This window comes from Muntiacus reevesi, chromosome 7, assembly GCF_963930625.1.
Source record: "Muntiacus reevesi chromosome 7, mMunRee1.1, whole genome shotgun sequence".
In the NCBI taxonomy this organism is placed as follows: Eukaryota; Metazoa; Chordata; class Mammalia; order Artiodactyla; family Cervidae; genus Muntiacus; species Muntiacus reevesi.
The window spans coordinates 59,310,695-59,324,683 of NC_089255.1; the positions used below are offsets into that span (position 1 = coordinate 59,310,695).

The following is a 13,989-nucleotide window of genomic DNA, read 5'->3' on the forward strand; positions in this document are numbered from 1 at the left end:
CAAAGAAAATCTGAGTTCTAATCCCATACTTAGTGATGTCTAGTTTATTACTTTGGGTAGTCATGAATTATAGTTGCTCATCTGAAAAATAAAATACAAATCCCTGGTCTAATTCCTTGGATTTTGGTAGGATAAAAATGACACAGCTTGGTCTTTCTGCATCTTGCATTTGACACAATACAGAATTGTAGAGCCAAAGGAACCTGAAAGATCAGTCTACCCCATCCCAATTCAACCCAGTTGATATTTTTATTCTCGATTTCACAAAGATGTTACTGCCTAATAGTTACTTTTAGTGTAAATTTCACTGGGCAAGACCAATTCCCATGATTACTGCTTAAAATACTTTATTGAGAATTTTTGGATAAAGTATATAATTAAGAAAAATTATTTATGGCAACTTAAAGGGTATGAAGTGATGGGAAGATCATGTTATATGCTTTCGAGTTTGCTTTCCTGAAGCAAAGTTTTGTCTGCTGTAAAAGTCAAGAAAACTCACAACACCATTCTCCTAATGTTAGCATAGAATCAACCCTGGGGTCTTTTTGTAGGGCTTATAGTTGTGCAGGCTTCCCAGCTGGCACAGCAGTAAAGAATCTGCCTGCCAATGCTGAAGACACAAGAGATGGGGGTTTGATCCCTGGATCAGGAAGATCCCTTGGACAAGGAAATGACAACCCACACCAGTATTTTTGTGTGGAAAATTCCATAGACAGAGGAGTCTGGCGTGGTTCACAGTCCATGGGGTCACAGAGTCAGACGTGACTGAGCGACGGAGCACACAGTTGTGCAAGCAGGATAAGGCCCTCCGTCTGGCTTTATGTGTCTTACACGTGTATGGAGACAGAGTCACATAATTTGGCTCAGAACTTAGACTTTTGCAGCTTATGTTGAGTGGGATCAGATTCCATTCCCGGGAGAAGGGTGACTCTGAAATGTCTTATTTGGCATTTGTTACAGAAATTTGTCACGGAAGAGTACTTAGAGCTAACTCTGCTCAGGACCTTGAGATAAAACGGTGATTAAAAAGCAGTGATTATAAATTTGTGATATAAGTGCTGTAAATGTGAAGAACTGTGGTTTATAATTAATTAAATTTGTGGGTTTTTGAACTTTTCATGAAACTTAAGACTGGAAAAAAGTGATCAGTATATATAAAACAAGTCCTCATTAAAATTACTTAAATGTCAAGATTTAATTAAAAATTTTTTCAACTTTATTGAACTGTAATTGACAAATAAAATTGTAAGATGTTTAAAGTATATATCATGGTGATTTGATACACATATACATTGTGAAAAGGTCTTCCCAGGTAGCACAGTGGTAAAGCATCTGCCTGCCAATGTAAGAGACACAAGAGATTTGGGTTCGATCCCAGGGTGGATTCCACCATTTAGTTAATTAACACATCCATCACCTCACCTATTTACTGTACTTTTTTGTTGGTGAGAACAATTAAGTTTAGATTATCAAGATTTTAAATGGCCAAGTTGCAATGAATTAAAAATACAGTTTCCAATAAAATGAATGCCTTATCAAACATGTTATTTATATTTATATACTAAGTATATTAATACAGCAGTTCATAATGACGAAAAGAAAAGAGAAATAGCAATTGGAACACAATTTTTAAACAAATTTAAGGTTGTGTGGTTGGTCTTACCACCAATGTCAAGTTAAAATTAAGACAAAAAGATTGCTACTCTTTTTGCCATCTTGGCATTTCTCCAGTTCTGAGCAGAAATTGGAAACGTTAGCTGCCTTTGGGATCATTTTTTATTACTCCTTTGGTCTCAGCCTCATAGCATCTTGATTGCCTGGAGTTTGCAGTCTTTGTACCTATTGACCTCTGCTTCTGTTGGGCTACATGGGTAGCTTTCCTGACAGTGATTCAAAATCAAGGCTTCCAGAATTAAACATATATAAAGTATTTTAAGTAATTAAACAAGACCGCTTTCTCAAGATCATCTGGTCTGTTTGGGATTCACTAGTTGTCCAAAATTGGAAAATACATTGTCTTAAAAAAATGTCCCACCATTATTGAGTTAGTAGCCATGTTGCCAGAACAGAAAGTAGAATGCAGAAAGTGTTCAATAAATACTAGTGAGGAAATGGTCTTGTACAAGATTTCCACTTAGGTGAGCCTCAGTTTCTCTCCTTAACATTAGAATTGAACTCTTTCCTTGTCAACAAATGACAACATAAAGTATTTAGATACATAGCATACTATGTAAGTTTCAAAGATTTTTATTGTTGTTACTTTCGATTCATGGAAGGCATAAGCTTAGTATTGTAAATTTTTAATGAATTTGCCCCCTGTTGCAGTGAAAATGTTTTGGATTTCCAAGAACAATTCTGATTGCTCATGTCAGTCCTGTGGGTTGATCACATAAACTGTTAAAATATCTTAAAAGTGCAAATGATATCTCCATCTGTCCCATAGCTAGTCTACCAGTCCTCTGTTGGATTATGGTCTCATTTGGAACATACAATCGTAGGAGTCTAGCTGATAGTAATGACAGTATTCACATAAAACCCTAAGAAAAATGTTGATAGTTTAGGCCAGATTTTTTTAAGACTGTGTTTTCTTTTTATATTTTTAATATTAGCATTTTAATTAGAGTTTTAATAGGCATTAACTATGAAGATAATCTGTTTCAGAGAATTATGACCAAGATCTATAAGGATCCTGCCACGGGCAGAGGAGACCCTGGAGTCCAGGCGATGCTTCCTGCGCCTACGTCTGGACACCATGCTCTGCCTTTGGCGGCTGTACAAGAAGCAGAAGCTGGTAATGGGATTCTGTTCCTACTTGTCTTTGCAATATCCATAATTCCAGTTCCCGAGGGTTGCTCTGAGGATAAAAGGAAATCAAAGATGTGCACAGTTTTCATGAGTGAACAAATGGGTGATATGACTGCTACTTTATGTGTATCCTCTCCCTAGGTTCATTTTACATTAGAAGACAGGGTTGCTGTAGGCCCTCATATTTCCTCCCTTTTCATGGTCTTCTCTCCATTCATAAGTGACTCGTATTATAAAGGTAATAATGAAAATTTTAGTAGAGCGGTCATCTTTTCATTCCCTGACTTTGTTGAGAAATCAGAGGTTACACATAAGAGAATTGCCAAATCACTGAGACTTTTCTATTCAGGTTACTGAAGCTTATTTCAGCTATTTTTAATAGAAATCTTTCTGAAGTGTACTGTTTCCTGTTGTATTTGGGGTTTTCAGGTGGGGGGCAGTGTTTTTTTCTCTTCCTCTCTACCACCTGGCACATAGTGAATGGCACATAGTTTGTGTTCCTTGAATATCTGATGAATTAATAATTTAACTTAGTGACTTAGAGTTGTTAGTTTGAAAAGAATTGCACCGTGCTGCAACCCCTTGAGGTATTCAAAGCTCACTGGGGAATATGGGTATATACTGTCCATTTACTGGGATTTTGAACTAGGAACTGCCATTCTCCTTGTAAGTTCCAGTCCTCTTAGGACATCCACCCCTTGTAACCTGCTCCCTTCCCCCACCTACAAACTTATACATATTTTTTCTGTTTCTTGTCTACTGTCTCCGTTGTAACCTGGAAAAGAACTAAGGCTTGCCAGAGGAAATAATGTACAAAGTGAATAACCTTAGTTTCCACACTCTTCAAATTCAGTAGGCATATTACCAGAGTCCTAGAGAACATCTGCCTTTTCTAAGACATCAGTTGACTGTTATTTCTCTCACCGTCTGACCAGAGACCCTCTTCCCTTACCTCTAGTTTCTAGATGGTTGCAAGTATCTTTTTGCCAATTAAGTAAATACTAATTTAACAATTAGCAGGGTAATACTATCCTAATTTGTATTTTGTTTCCTACTTTTCAATGTCACTTTATTGTCTGTTGTTATATTTAGAATAACTTGAAAGTTACTTCCTAATTTGTGAAATGCATAGAAGTGAATTTTAGATATCATTTGGCTTTGGGAAGTCCAGTCAATATGAAAGAAGTCAGTTTTGACTTACGACAAATCAGACTATAGAAGGATTTACATCCTTTCTTTAATCTTTTTTTCCCTAAAAACAAACACATTAGCATCAGAATAATGTGTTGGTTGAATAATCCAAAACATTTACTATGTGATCAAACCCCTCATAGTCCTACTACCAGAGAGTACCTCTGTTAGTAGTGTGGTTATATTCTCTTAATATTTTATCATTTTAAAAACTAATTTAAATATTAATTATGAAATAATTGATACATGCAAAAATATGTGTAATGCACAGGTAAGTTATCAACCCAACAACCAGGAACCCACTATTTGACTTAGGAGGTAGAACATCACCAGTACTGTTGAAGATGCCCGTGTTTCATCATCATTCTATCCCTGTAACTTCCCCACCTACTGAGGTAATAAATATTCTGACATAAAAAAAAAATTTCCTTGCTTTTCTTTATGTTTTGACCAAATATAGGTATCCTCAAAAAGCTATTGCTTTCATTTGTCTTTTAACATTAAAAAAATGGTTTAATACTTGTTTTAGTCTTTGTAACTTGTTTTTTTTCCACTTAATATTGAGCTTCTAAATTTGTCTTTGTTAATGTATATAGCTCTGGTTCATTCATTTTCATTGTTGTATAGTATTCTGTTGTATGAATATAGTATAATTAATCTATTTTCTTGTCGATGGGCATTTGACCTGGTTTCTGAAGTGTGTTAAGTGCCATGTATGGTGATGTTTCATTAATCCTTTGATGTTTGTAAACATAAATGATACCATTTGAAAGAAACTGAAAAGTAAGAGAGCTAAGAATAATTTTGCTGGACCAATGTTTTTACATCAACATTTTAGATACTGGCCTCTGAGCCTGTGCCAATTTGTATTCCTACTTCATTATATCAGTTATATTAATAGTAATAATCTATCATTTTTTGTATATTACTTAAATTTTATAAACTTTATATGTTACTAGTAGCCATAGCTATTCCTTATTGTATACTTGCTCTATCCCAGGTTCTGTGCCAGACAATATTTGTACGTTTATACCTCCTGACAGTTTTATATCTTTTTTTTTTTTTTAATTTGGAGATAATGTCAAATCTTACAGAAAAGTTGCAAAAATAAAAATAGTTGCAAAGATCACTCATATACCCTTTACCTAGATACACTTAGTGGTAACATATTACCCCATTTGTGTTCCTCCGTGTGTACATGTCTGTGAACATTTCATTTCTTTCTGAACCTTTCGAGGATAGGTTATGTACATTATAGGACTTCCCTGTTGGCTCAGATGGTAAAGCGTCTGCCTACAGTGCGGGAGACCTGGGTTCAATCCCTGGGTTGGGAAGATCTTCTAGAGAAGGATATGGCAACCCACTCCAGGATTCTTGCCTGAAAAATCCCATGGATGGAGAAGCCTGTTAGGCTACAGTCCATGGGGTTGCAAAAAGTTGGACACGGCTGAGCAACTTCACTTTCACTTTCACTATATACATTATGCCCTTTTACCCCCAAATACGTCAGTGTGTATTTTCCCAAAATAGGGATTTTTCTTATATACTTTAGTATAGTACATAGTTTTTATCAATTTGCTCTTTGTATTCTAATTTTGTCAATTGATCTAATTAAGTCTTTATAGCATTTTTTCCCCTTATGGTACTGCAGTCTGTTTGGGGTCACGTATTATGTTTAGATGTCACATTTTATTAATCTCTTTTAATATGGGGTAGTTCTATGGCCTCTTTTTGCCTTTTATGACGTTGATATTTTCGAGAGAGATATTCTTCACTCTCCCCAACACCTGTCAGCCCCTGGCCTTTAATAGAACTTTCCTCATTTTGAGTTTGTCTGGTGTTTCTTCATGATTTGTCATGGATTGTGTTTTCTTAGTTGGACCACTGCACAAGTGGTGTGATACCACACCTGGAAATGTGTGATGTTCATATTTCTTGTTGTCCAGCTTCTTCACTGTATAATTACTGTGTTTTTTTCTCCCTCACAACTAATAAGGAATCTGTGGGGAGATACTTTCAACACCATAAAAGTGTCCTTCTCCTAGCAAAATATTCTAGTCTCATCTTGAATGTACCCTGCCTCAGTACTGGAGTCAGCCATTTCTTGAAGAACCCTGACTCCTTTTAGTGGACAATTGTATTCGATACTAAGATCTGAGCATTGTGTTTCGGAGCAGTTTTTAAAATAGATGATATTATTCAATTTTCCATATTAGGAAACTGAGTCTCAGAGGTTAAGTAATGCAACAGCTGGTAAAATAAATAGTGAAAACGGGATTTAAATTCAAGTCTCTTTTTCTTAAGCATCATACTTTTTTCAGTTAGACTATAGCCTTTAGTCAGGTCACCTGGTTTCCTTCCTTCTCATAGTCTAAATTGATATAAAAGTGTGCTATCATTTAATTTTTGCAGATAAGAAAAAGATCCTTGAAATTAAAGATTCATGCTGTGGACACTGCTTCCAAGAACTTGAAAATGCAAAGCAGGAATGTCAAGATCTGAAAAGAAAACTGGAGAAATGCTGTAGGCATCTTCAGCATTTAGACAGGAAGCACAAAGCTGTAGTGGAAAAAATCGGAGGTTAGCATTGGAAGTAACGCTGCTTCATGGGCAAATCTCCTTGATCCCAAACAGTGTTTCATCCAGACCCAGGCGGGCAGTTTCACTTTTTTCCTCCATCCACCTCTGTCATTTGCTTGGACAACAGTCATCTCTTTCTGCTTCCAGTCTTGCTTCCAATCCATTCTCCATCAGGAAGCTAGAGCGGCCTTTTAGAAAAGTAAATATGACTGTGACACTCTGTTGTTTAAAGCGCCTCAGTGGCTTGTCTGGCCCTCGGTGTAAAACAAAATTTGACATAATTTAAGAAGCCCTTCCTGATCCCACTTCTGCCAGCCTTTCAGGCTCATGTCCTGCCCTCTTATCCTCTCACAGAGCTGTGGCAGGGATTTCACTGACTCTCTGGGCCTTTGTGCACCTCTTCATTTACCAACAGCATCTGTCTCCCCATCCTGGTCACAATGCCTGGCTAACGCCTATTCGTCAACCCCCTGGTACATGATTTCCCTATAGAGGCTTTCCTAAGCACCCCAGACTTGGCTAGTTTCTTCTGTTAGACATTTCCCACTGCTCCTATGAGTTTTGTAACATTTGTCATCCTTGTGATTATTTAATGTCTGTATTCTCCTTTGGAGTGTGGTGGTGACAAGCATTAAATCCTGTCCCAGCCTTAAGCATAGTACCTGGCATCATAGCACACTCGGTGAACATTTTTGCCCAAGAGTAGCCACCTATTCCCTTTGCTGCTTCCTAAGTCTGTTAAAGATAGGTCATAATTGCTTTAAGGCTGAGAAAGTGTTTAGCAATTTTGAGATAAAAATTTTAACAACTGCATTTCCCGTGGTGATTGCTTAGGTCTTTGACAGACTGGAGAGTGAGTAAATTTGTCCAACTGTGGTGGTAAATTTCTCTTCCTGGAGGAGGCTGTTGTAAAATTTGATGAAAATCAAGAAATTTGTTTTATGTAATAAAATGATAAGGGCAGTAAGTTGTGGTTATTCACGGATAATAATATTTAGCACTGTACATTGTGATCATACAATAGTTATTCTACATAGTGTTTTTTGAGGCTGATTACTTCTGTAATTTGTGAACTTAGAAATAATCCAAGAAAGTTGGTAGTTGGCTCAAAACAGCAAGCTAATAAAAGAGGTCAGGGTCAGCATTTAAGCCATTTGATAATTTCAGTGTTTGTGTTAATATAAATCTGCTAGTTGATAAAATTTTTGCTATTTTGGTTGCTTTATTTCTTAAATTCCATTTTCCACTGTCATGGTAGCATTTATTGAAAAGTAATGGAGTAAGAGTGAGTGGATTAGAAGTATACAAGCTGTATCCATCCCTGGGAGAACAGAGTGCTTTATTCCCCAACTTGTAGGGTGTGTTGAAAGGCTTGAATAGTAGGAAACAAGGGGTGCCATTTTCATATTTATTAAACATTGTTATTGCCAGACCGTGTATAAGGTGCTGTGCATTTACTATTTTATTTCCTTTATAATCGTCAAGGTCGATAACACTATCCGCATTTTACACATTAAAAAACTCAGTTTCAGAAAGATTAGTTTGCTTAAGCTCATCCAGTGGGTAAGAAGGCCTTAAACTTGTGTCTCTCTGACTGAAATTTATGCTTTGTCCTCTGTGCCACAGGGACTCCATCAGTCTCCTTATCTTGTTTTTAAAAGTTCAAAGAGTTTAAGATCTTATGTTATTTTTGAAAATGGCACCTACTTAAGCTTAACTTTTTTCTCTTAATTTTGTATTGAGGTGCTTGTTCAATGATCAATTTATATGAGCATAGACTGCATACCAGGGTCCATGAGGGACATGGAATTAGGAAACCTGTATTTCTAAATAAAGCCTTCCATCTAACTGGAAGGCAAACCACATGCATATAAAGCAATTGGAGATTTATTACAGGACAGTCTGTAACCCAGAATGAGTTGAAAATGGAATACAGATTTAAAGTGCTGAGAATATAGAACAGTGGGTGGTCAGATTTGAGTTTCACAGGGAGCAACTGGAAATTTGGCAGTCTCCTCTATGAACATTTGTGCTGGTAATTTAAGGGAAAGACAGAGAAAAAGAGACTGACCAATATACTATACACTTTCTTTTTTAGAAGAGAATACTAAAGTCGTTGAAGAATTAATAGAAGAAAACAATGACATGAAGAATAAATTAGAAGAATTGAGAACACTTTGTAAAACACTACCACCGAGGTAGACGTTTACTATTTCAAAGAAACTGTTTATTTCTGAGTATCTTTACTTTTTAAAAAAATAACAGTCCTATCAATATTATCATACCAAGAATGTAAATTACTGTTATTGTTGCATAGCAAAAAGGTATAAAAAAAAAAAAGATCTTTTAAAACCCTATTCCCAGAAGATGCTCTTTTTTTAGATAGGTATGGTCCCATTGCCATTTACTTTGTTGTTTTGGGTTTGCGTTTATACAGAAAGGTTGTATAAACCCAGAAGATACTCTTTATTTAAAGTCTTTGGGTTGGGAAGATCTGCTGGAGAAGGGAGAGGCTACCCACTCCAGTATTCTTGGGCTTCTCTGGTGGCTCAGCTGATAAAAAATCTGCCTGCAATATGGAAGACCTGGCTTTGATCCCTGGTTGGGGAAATCTCTTAGAGAAGGGAATGGCTACCCACCCCAGTATTCTGGCCTGGAGAATTCCATGGACTGTATATCCAAGGGGTCACAAAGAGACATGACTGAGTGACTTTCACTTTCACTTTTATACAAACACAACGTGCACATGTTTTAAAAATTGAGATTATTATATAAGCTACTTTGTGGCCTTTTATTAGTATTATAAGATAAACCCTTACCCCATGTCATTAGATATGCTTTTATAATGTACTCTTCAGTAACTGTATAGGTTTTCATCATGTGGATTTATTGTGATATAAGTAACCATAACACTTAAGTTTGCCTTTTTCTCCTAAATATAGAAGAGTCCTCAGATGTGTATTTTTTAGCACACAGCTTGTTTTATTAGAATATATGTTTATGTATATATATTTAAAAAATTATATATGCATATTTTTCAAATTACATTTTTCACTTAATCTCTGTATTTTTTTAGGTCACTGTCAGAAGGAGCTATTGAAAATGCCAGCCTGCCATGCAATGAGGTGGCCTTGGAAGAACTTCGCGGGCAATACATTAAAGCTGTAAAAAAGATTAAGCGTAAGTCTCTAAAGAGAGTCCTAAGGTTTCAAGGTGGTTTGGGTCTTTTCTGTAACTAATAGCAGTAATTTGGGGGAATTTTCTGAACTACCTTAATCTGAGATATTATATTACCCGTTTTTAGAAGAGATCATTGATAACTTTTCTAAATTATGTCATAATAGGTGATTTTACCCAAGTAAATTTGGGGTTTGCCACCAAAATTTTGGAAGTGGCACAAGGATAGAGGTATTTTTATATTGTTAATTATCCTGGGGTTTTTTTGGACTAAAATATATGTGTATATATATTTTAAAGTGTAATTGACATATATCACTATATTAGTTTCAGGCCTGTAACATAATTGATTCGGTGTTTGTTTATGCTGTGAAGTGGTCACCACAATAAGTCTAGTTTCCCCATCACCATACAAAGTTACAAAATATACAATAGTTCCCTCTTATCTGTGATTTTACTTTCATGGTTTCAGTTACCTGTGGTCTACTGTAGTCCAAAAACATGAAATGGAAAACTGCATAAATAGTTAAGTTTTAAATTGCAGGCCATTTTGAGTAGCATGATGAAATCTCAGCCATCATGCTGTCTGCCTCTGCAAGTGAATCACCCCTTTGTCCAGCATATTCTGACTGTTGGTCACTAGTACCCACCTCGGTTACTGGACCCACTATCACTATATCGTAGTGGTTGTGTTCATAACCCTTCTTTTACCTAATAAAGGCTGCAAAGTGCAAGAATAGGGATGTTAGCAATTCATATATGCCAAAGAGAAGCTGTAAAGTGCTTCCTTTAAGTAAAAAGGTAAAAGTTCTCAACTTAATAAGGAAAGAAAAAATCATATGGTGAGGTTGCTGAGATCTACAGTAAGGATAGGTCTACCCACAAAATGGTGAAGAAAGGAAACAATTCATGATAGTTTTGCTGTCACACCTCAAACTGCAAAAGTTACAGATACAGTGGGTGATAAGTGCTTAGTTAAAATGAAAAAGACATTAAATATGCACAATAAAATATTTAGAGAGAGATCACATTCACATAAATTTTATTAAATTGTTAAAATTTCTGTCTTACTAATTACTGTTGTTAATCTCTCACTATGCCTAATTTATAAATTAAATGTTAAGAAGGCGATGTATGTATCAGAAAAATGTATATATATAGGGTTCAGTACGTGGTTTCAAGCATCCATTAACGGTCTTAGGATATATTGCCCAGGGATAAGAGGGGACTGCTGTAAGCTATTCTTCACTATAGCCACCTGTGCTGTACTTCCTTATCCTCATGACTTTGTACTTATCGACCCTCTGCCCCATTTTGCCCACTGTTCAACCCTTTCCCCTCTGGCAACCACTAGTCTGTTCTCTGTTCATTTGCTTTTTTTTTTTTTTATAAAGATTCCACATATAAATGAAATCAGTATTTGGGGGAATTTTCTGAACTACCTTAATCTGTATTTGTCTTTCTCTGACAGTTCACTTAGCATAATGCCTTCAAGATCCACCCAGGTTGTCACAAATGGCAAGATTTTGTTGTTTTTTATGGCTGAGTAGTATTGTATGTCTATAATACCTTCTTTATCCATTCATCCACTGATGGATGCTTAGGTTGTTTGGATAGCTTGGCTATTGTACATGATGCTGCAGTGAACATTGGCACATATAGATCTTTCTGAATTAGTGTTTTCACTTTCTTTTGATAAATATCCAGAAGTGAAATTGCTGGGTTATGTGGTAGTACTATTTTTCATTTTTTGAGGAACCTCCATACTGTTTGAGTATGTTTGAGGAACCTCCATAGTGGCTATGCCAATCTACATTCCCATCACCAATTCATAGGGTTTCTCTTTTCCTTCACATGTTCGCTAACACATCTTGGTCCTTTGATAATAGCCATTCTAACAGCTGTGAGAATCATTGTGATTTTGACTTGCATTTCCATGATGATTAGTGATGTTGAGCATGTACTTATTGGTCATCTCTATGTTTTCTTTGGAAATCTATCTATTCCTCTGCCCATTTTTTAATCAGGTTGTTTATTTCTTATTGATACTGAGTTGTGTGAGTTCTTTATATATATTTTGGAAATTAATCCCTTATTAGATATATAATTTGCAAATATCTTCTCTCATTTATTGAATAGTTGTCTTTTTATCTTTTTGATGGTTTCCTTTGCTGTGCAGAAGCATTGTAGTTTGATGTAGTCTCACTTATTTATTTTTGCTTAGATTGCCACTGCTTTTGGAGTTGGGTCTAGAAAAAAAAATCACTGAGCCCAGTGTCAATGAGTTTACTGCCAATATTTTCTTCTAGGAGTTTTATGGTTTTCTGGTCTTACAGTCAAGCCCCTAATCCATTTTGAGTTGATTTTGTATATGTTATAAGAAAGTAGCACACTCTGATTCTTTTGCATGTGACTGTCCAATTTTTCTGTTACCATTTTTTGAAGAGATTGTCCTTTCCCCATCATATATTCTTGCCTCCTTTGTTGTAAATTAATCAGCCACGTGTGGGTGCATTTATTTCTGGGCTTTATATTTTGTTCCATTGATCTCTTTGTTTTTATGTCAGTACCACACTGTTTTTATCCTTCGTTTTGTTAATGTATGGGATACTGCACTGATTGACTTGTGAATGTTGAACAGTCCTTGCATCCCTGGGTTAAATCCCACTTGATCATGGTGTATGCTCCTTTTAATGTATTGCCCAATTTGATTTGTTAGTATTTTGAAGATTTTTGTGTCTGTGTTCATCAGTGATATTGGCCTGTAACTTTTTTTTTTTTTTTTTGGTGGTGTTCTTGTTTAGTTTGGCATCAAGGTAATACTGGCTTCATAAGATGTGTTTGGGAATATCCCCTTCTCTGGTTTTTTTACAAGAACTTGAGGAGGGTAGATATTATATCTTCTTTGAATGGTTGGTAGAATTTACTAGTGAAGCCATCTGGTCCTGGGTTTTCTTAGTGAGTCTAGCTAAAGGTTCGTCAGCTTTCTTTTTTCAAAGAACCGGATATTAGTTTTATTGATCTTTTCTCAGTTTTGTTGTTGTTGTTTTTCTTTTAAGTAAATCTTGTTTTTTTCTCTCTCTTCTTTCATTAAAAATTTTTTTTATTGAAGTATAGTTGATTTACAACATTGTGTTAGCTTCTAATGTACAGCCAAGGGACTCATCTATGTGTGTATATATTAATATATATTATACATAATATGTATATTATTTTCCATTATGGTTTATTATAGGATATTGAATATAGTTCCTTCTGATATACAGAAGGACTTTGTTATTTATCCCTTTTTTATGTATTAGTCTGTATCTGCTAATCACAACCTCCTAATTTATCCCTACCCTACCTCCTTTCCCCTTTGGTAGCCATAAATTTGTTATCTATGTCTGTGAATCTGTTCTGGGTAGTTTTTTTGGTGGTACCATGTGGATTATAGGATCTTAGTTCAGTGACCAGGGATCCAGTCTACGCCCCCTGAAGTGGAAGTGTGGAGTCCTCAGCACTGGACTGCCAGGGAATTCCCTTTTCTGATTTGCAAATAAGGTCATTTGTATCATATTTTAGATTCCACATATAAGTGATATCATATGGTATTTGTCTTTCTCTTTCTTTCTTCAGTTAGAATGATAATCTCTAGGTCCATCCATATTGCTGCAAATGGCATTATTTCATTGTTTTCTATGGCTGAGTACTATTCCATTGTGTAGGTATATATGTATACCAAATCTTTTTCCATTAATCCGTCAATGAACATTTAGTTTGCTTCTGTATCTAGGCTATTGTAAATAATGCTGCTATGAACATTGGGGATGCACGTATCTTTTTGAATTAGAGTTTTCACTAGATATATACCCAGAAGTGGTACTGCTAGATTGTATGGTGACTCTAATTTTAGTTTTTTGAGGAACTTCCATTATGTTTTTCATAGTAGCTGTACCAATTTACATTCCCACCAACAATGTAGGAGGGTTTCCTTTTTCTACACCATCTCCATCTTTTGTTTTTTGTAAACTTTTAAATGATGGCCTTTCTTACTTGTGTGAGGTGATACCTCACTGTAGTTTTGATTTACACTTCTCTAATAATTAGAGATGTTGAACATCTTTTCATGTGCCTGTTGGCTGTCTGTATGGCTTCTTTGAAGAAATGTTTATTTAGGTCTTCTGCCCATTTTTTTGTCATGGAATTTTTCTATTTTTTTATGTCTCTAATTTATTTTTGTTCTCGTTTTTATTA

At 35.6% G+C, this 13,989-nt stretch overlaps 1 protein-coding gene across 8 annotated transcripts in view; it reads left to right on the plus strand.

Moving 5' to 3' along the window:
- CEP152 (centrosomal protein 152) overlaps positions 1–13,989 on the plus strand; it is a 98,356-nt gene that overhangs the window by 73,375 nt on the left and 10,992 nt on the right. For 5 of the 8 annotated variants that reach the window (XM_065941275.1, XM_065941273.1, XM_065941278.1 and 2 more), the window contains 4 exons: positions 2,662–2,791; positions 6,409–6,576; positions 8,675–8,774; positions 9,653–9,756. In XM_065941275.1, coding sequence (XP_065797347.1) covers positions 2,662–2,791; positions 6,409–6,576; positions 8,675–8,774; positions 9,653–9,756 — 502 coding nt within the window. The remainder of the gene's footprint in view (positions 1–2,661; positions 2,792–6,408; positions 6,577–8,674; positions 8,775–9,652; positions 9,757–13,989) is intronic. The other 3 variants (XM_065941277.1, XM_065941279.1, XM_065941274.1) reach the window with 1 other exon arrangement.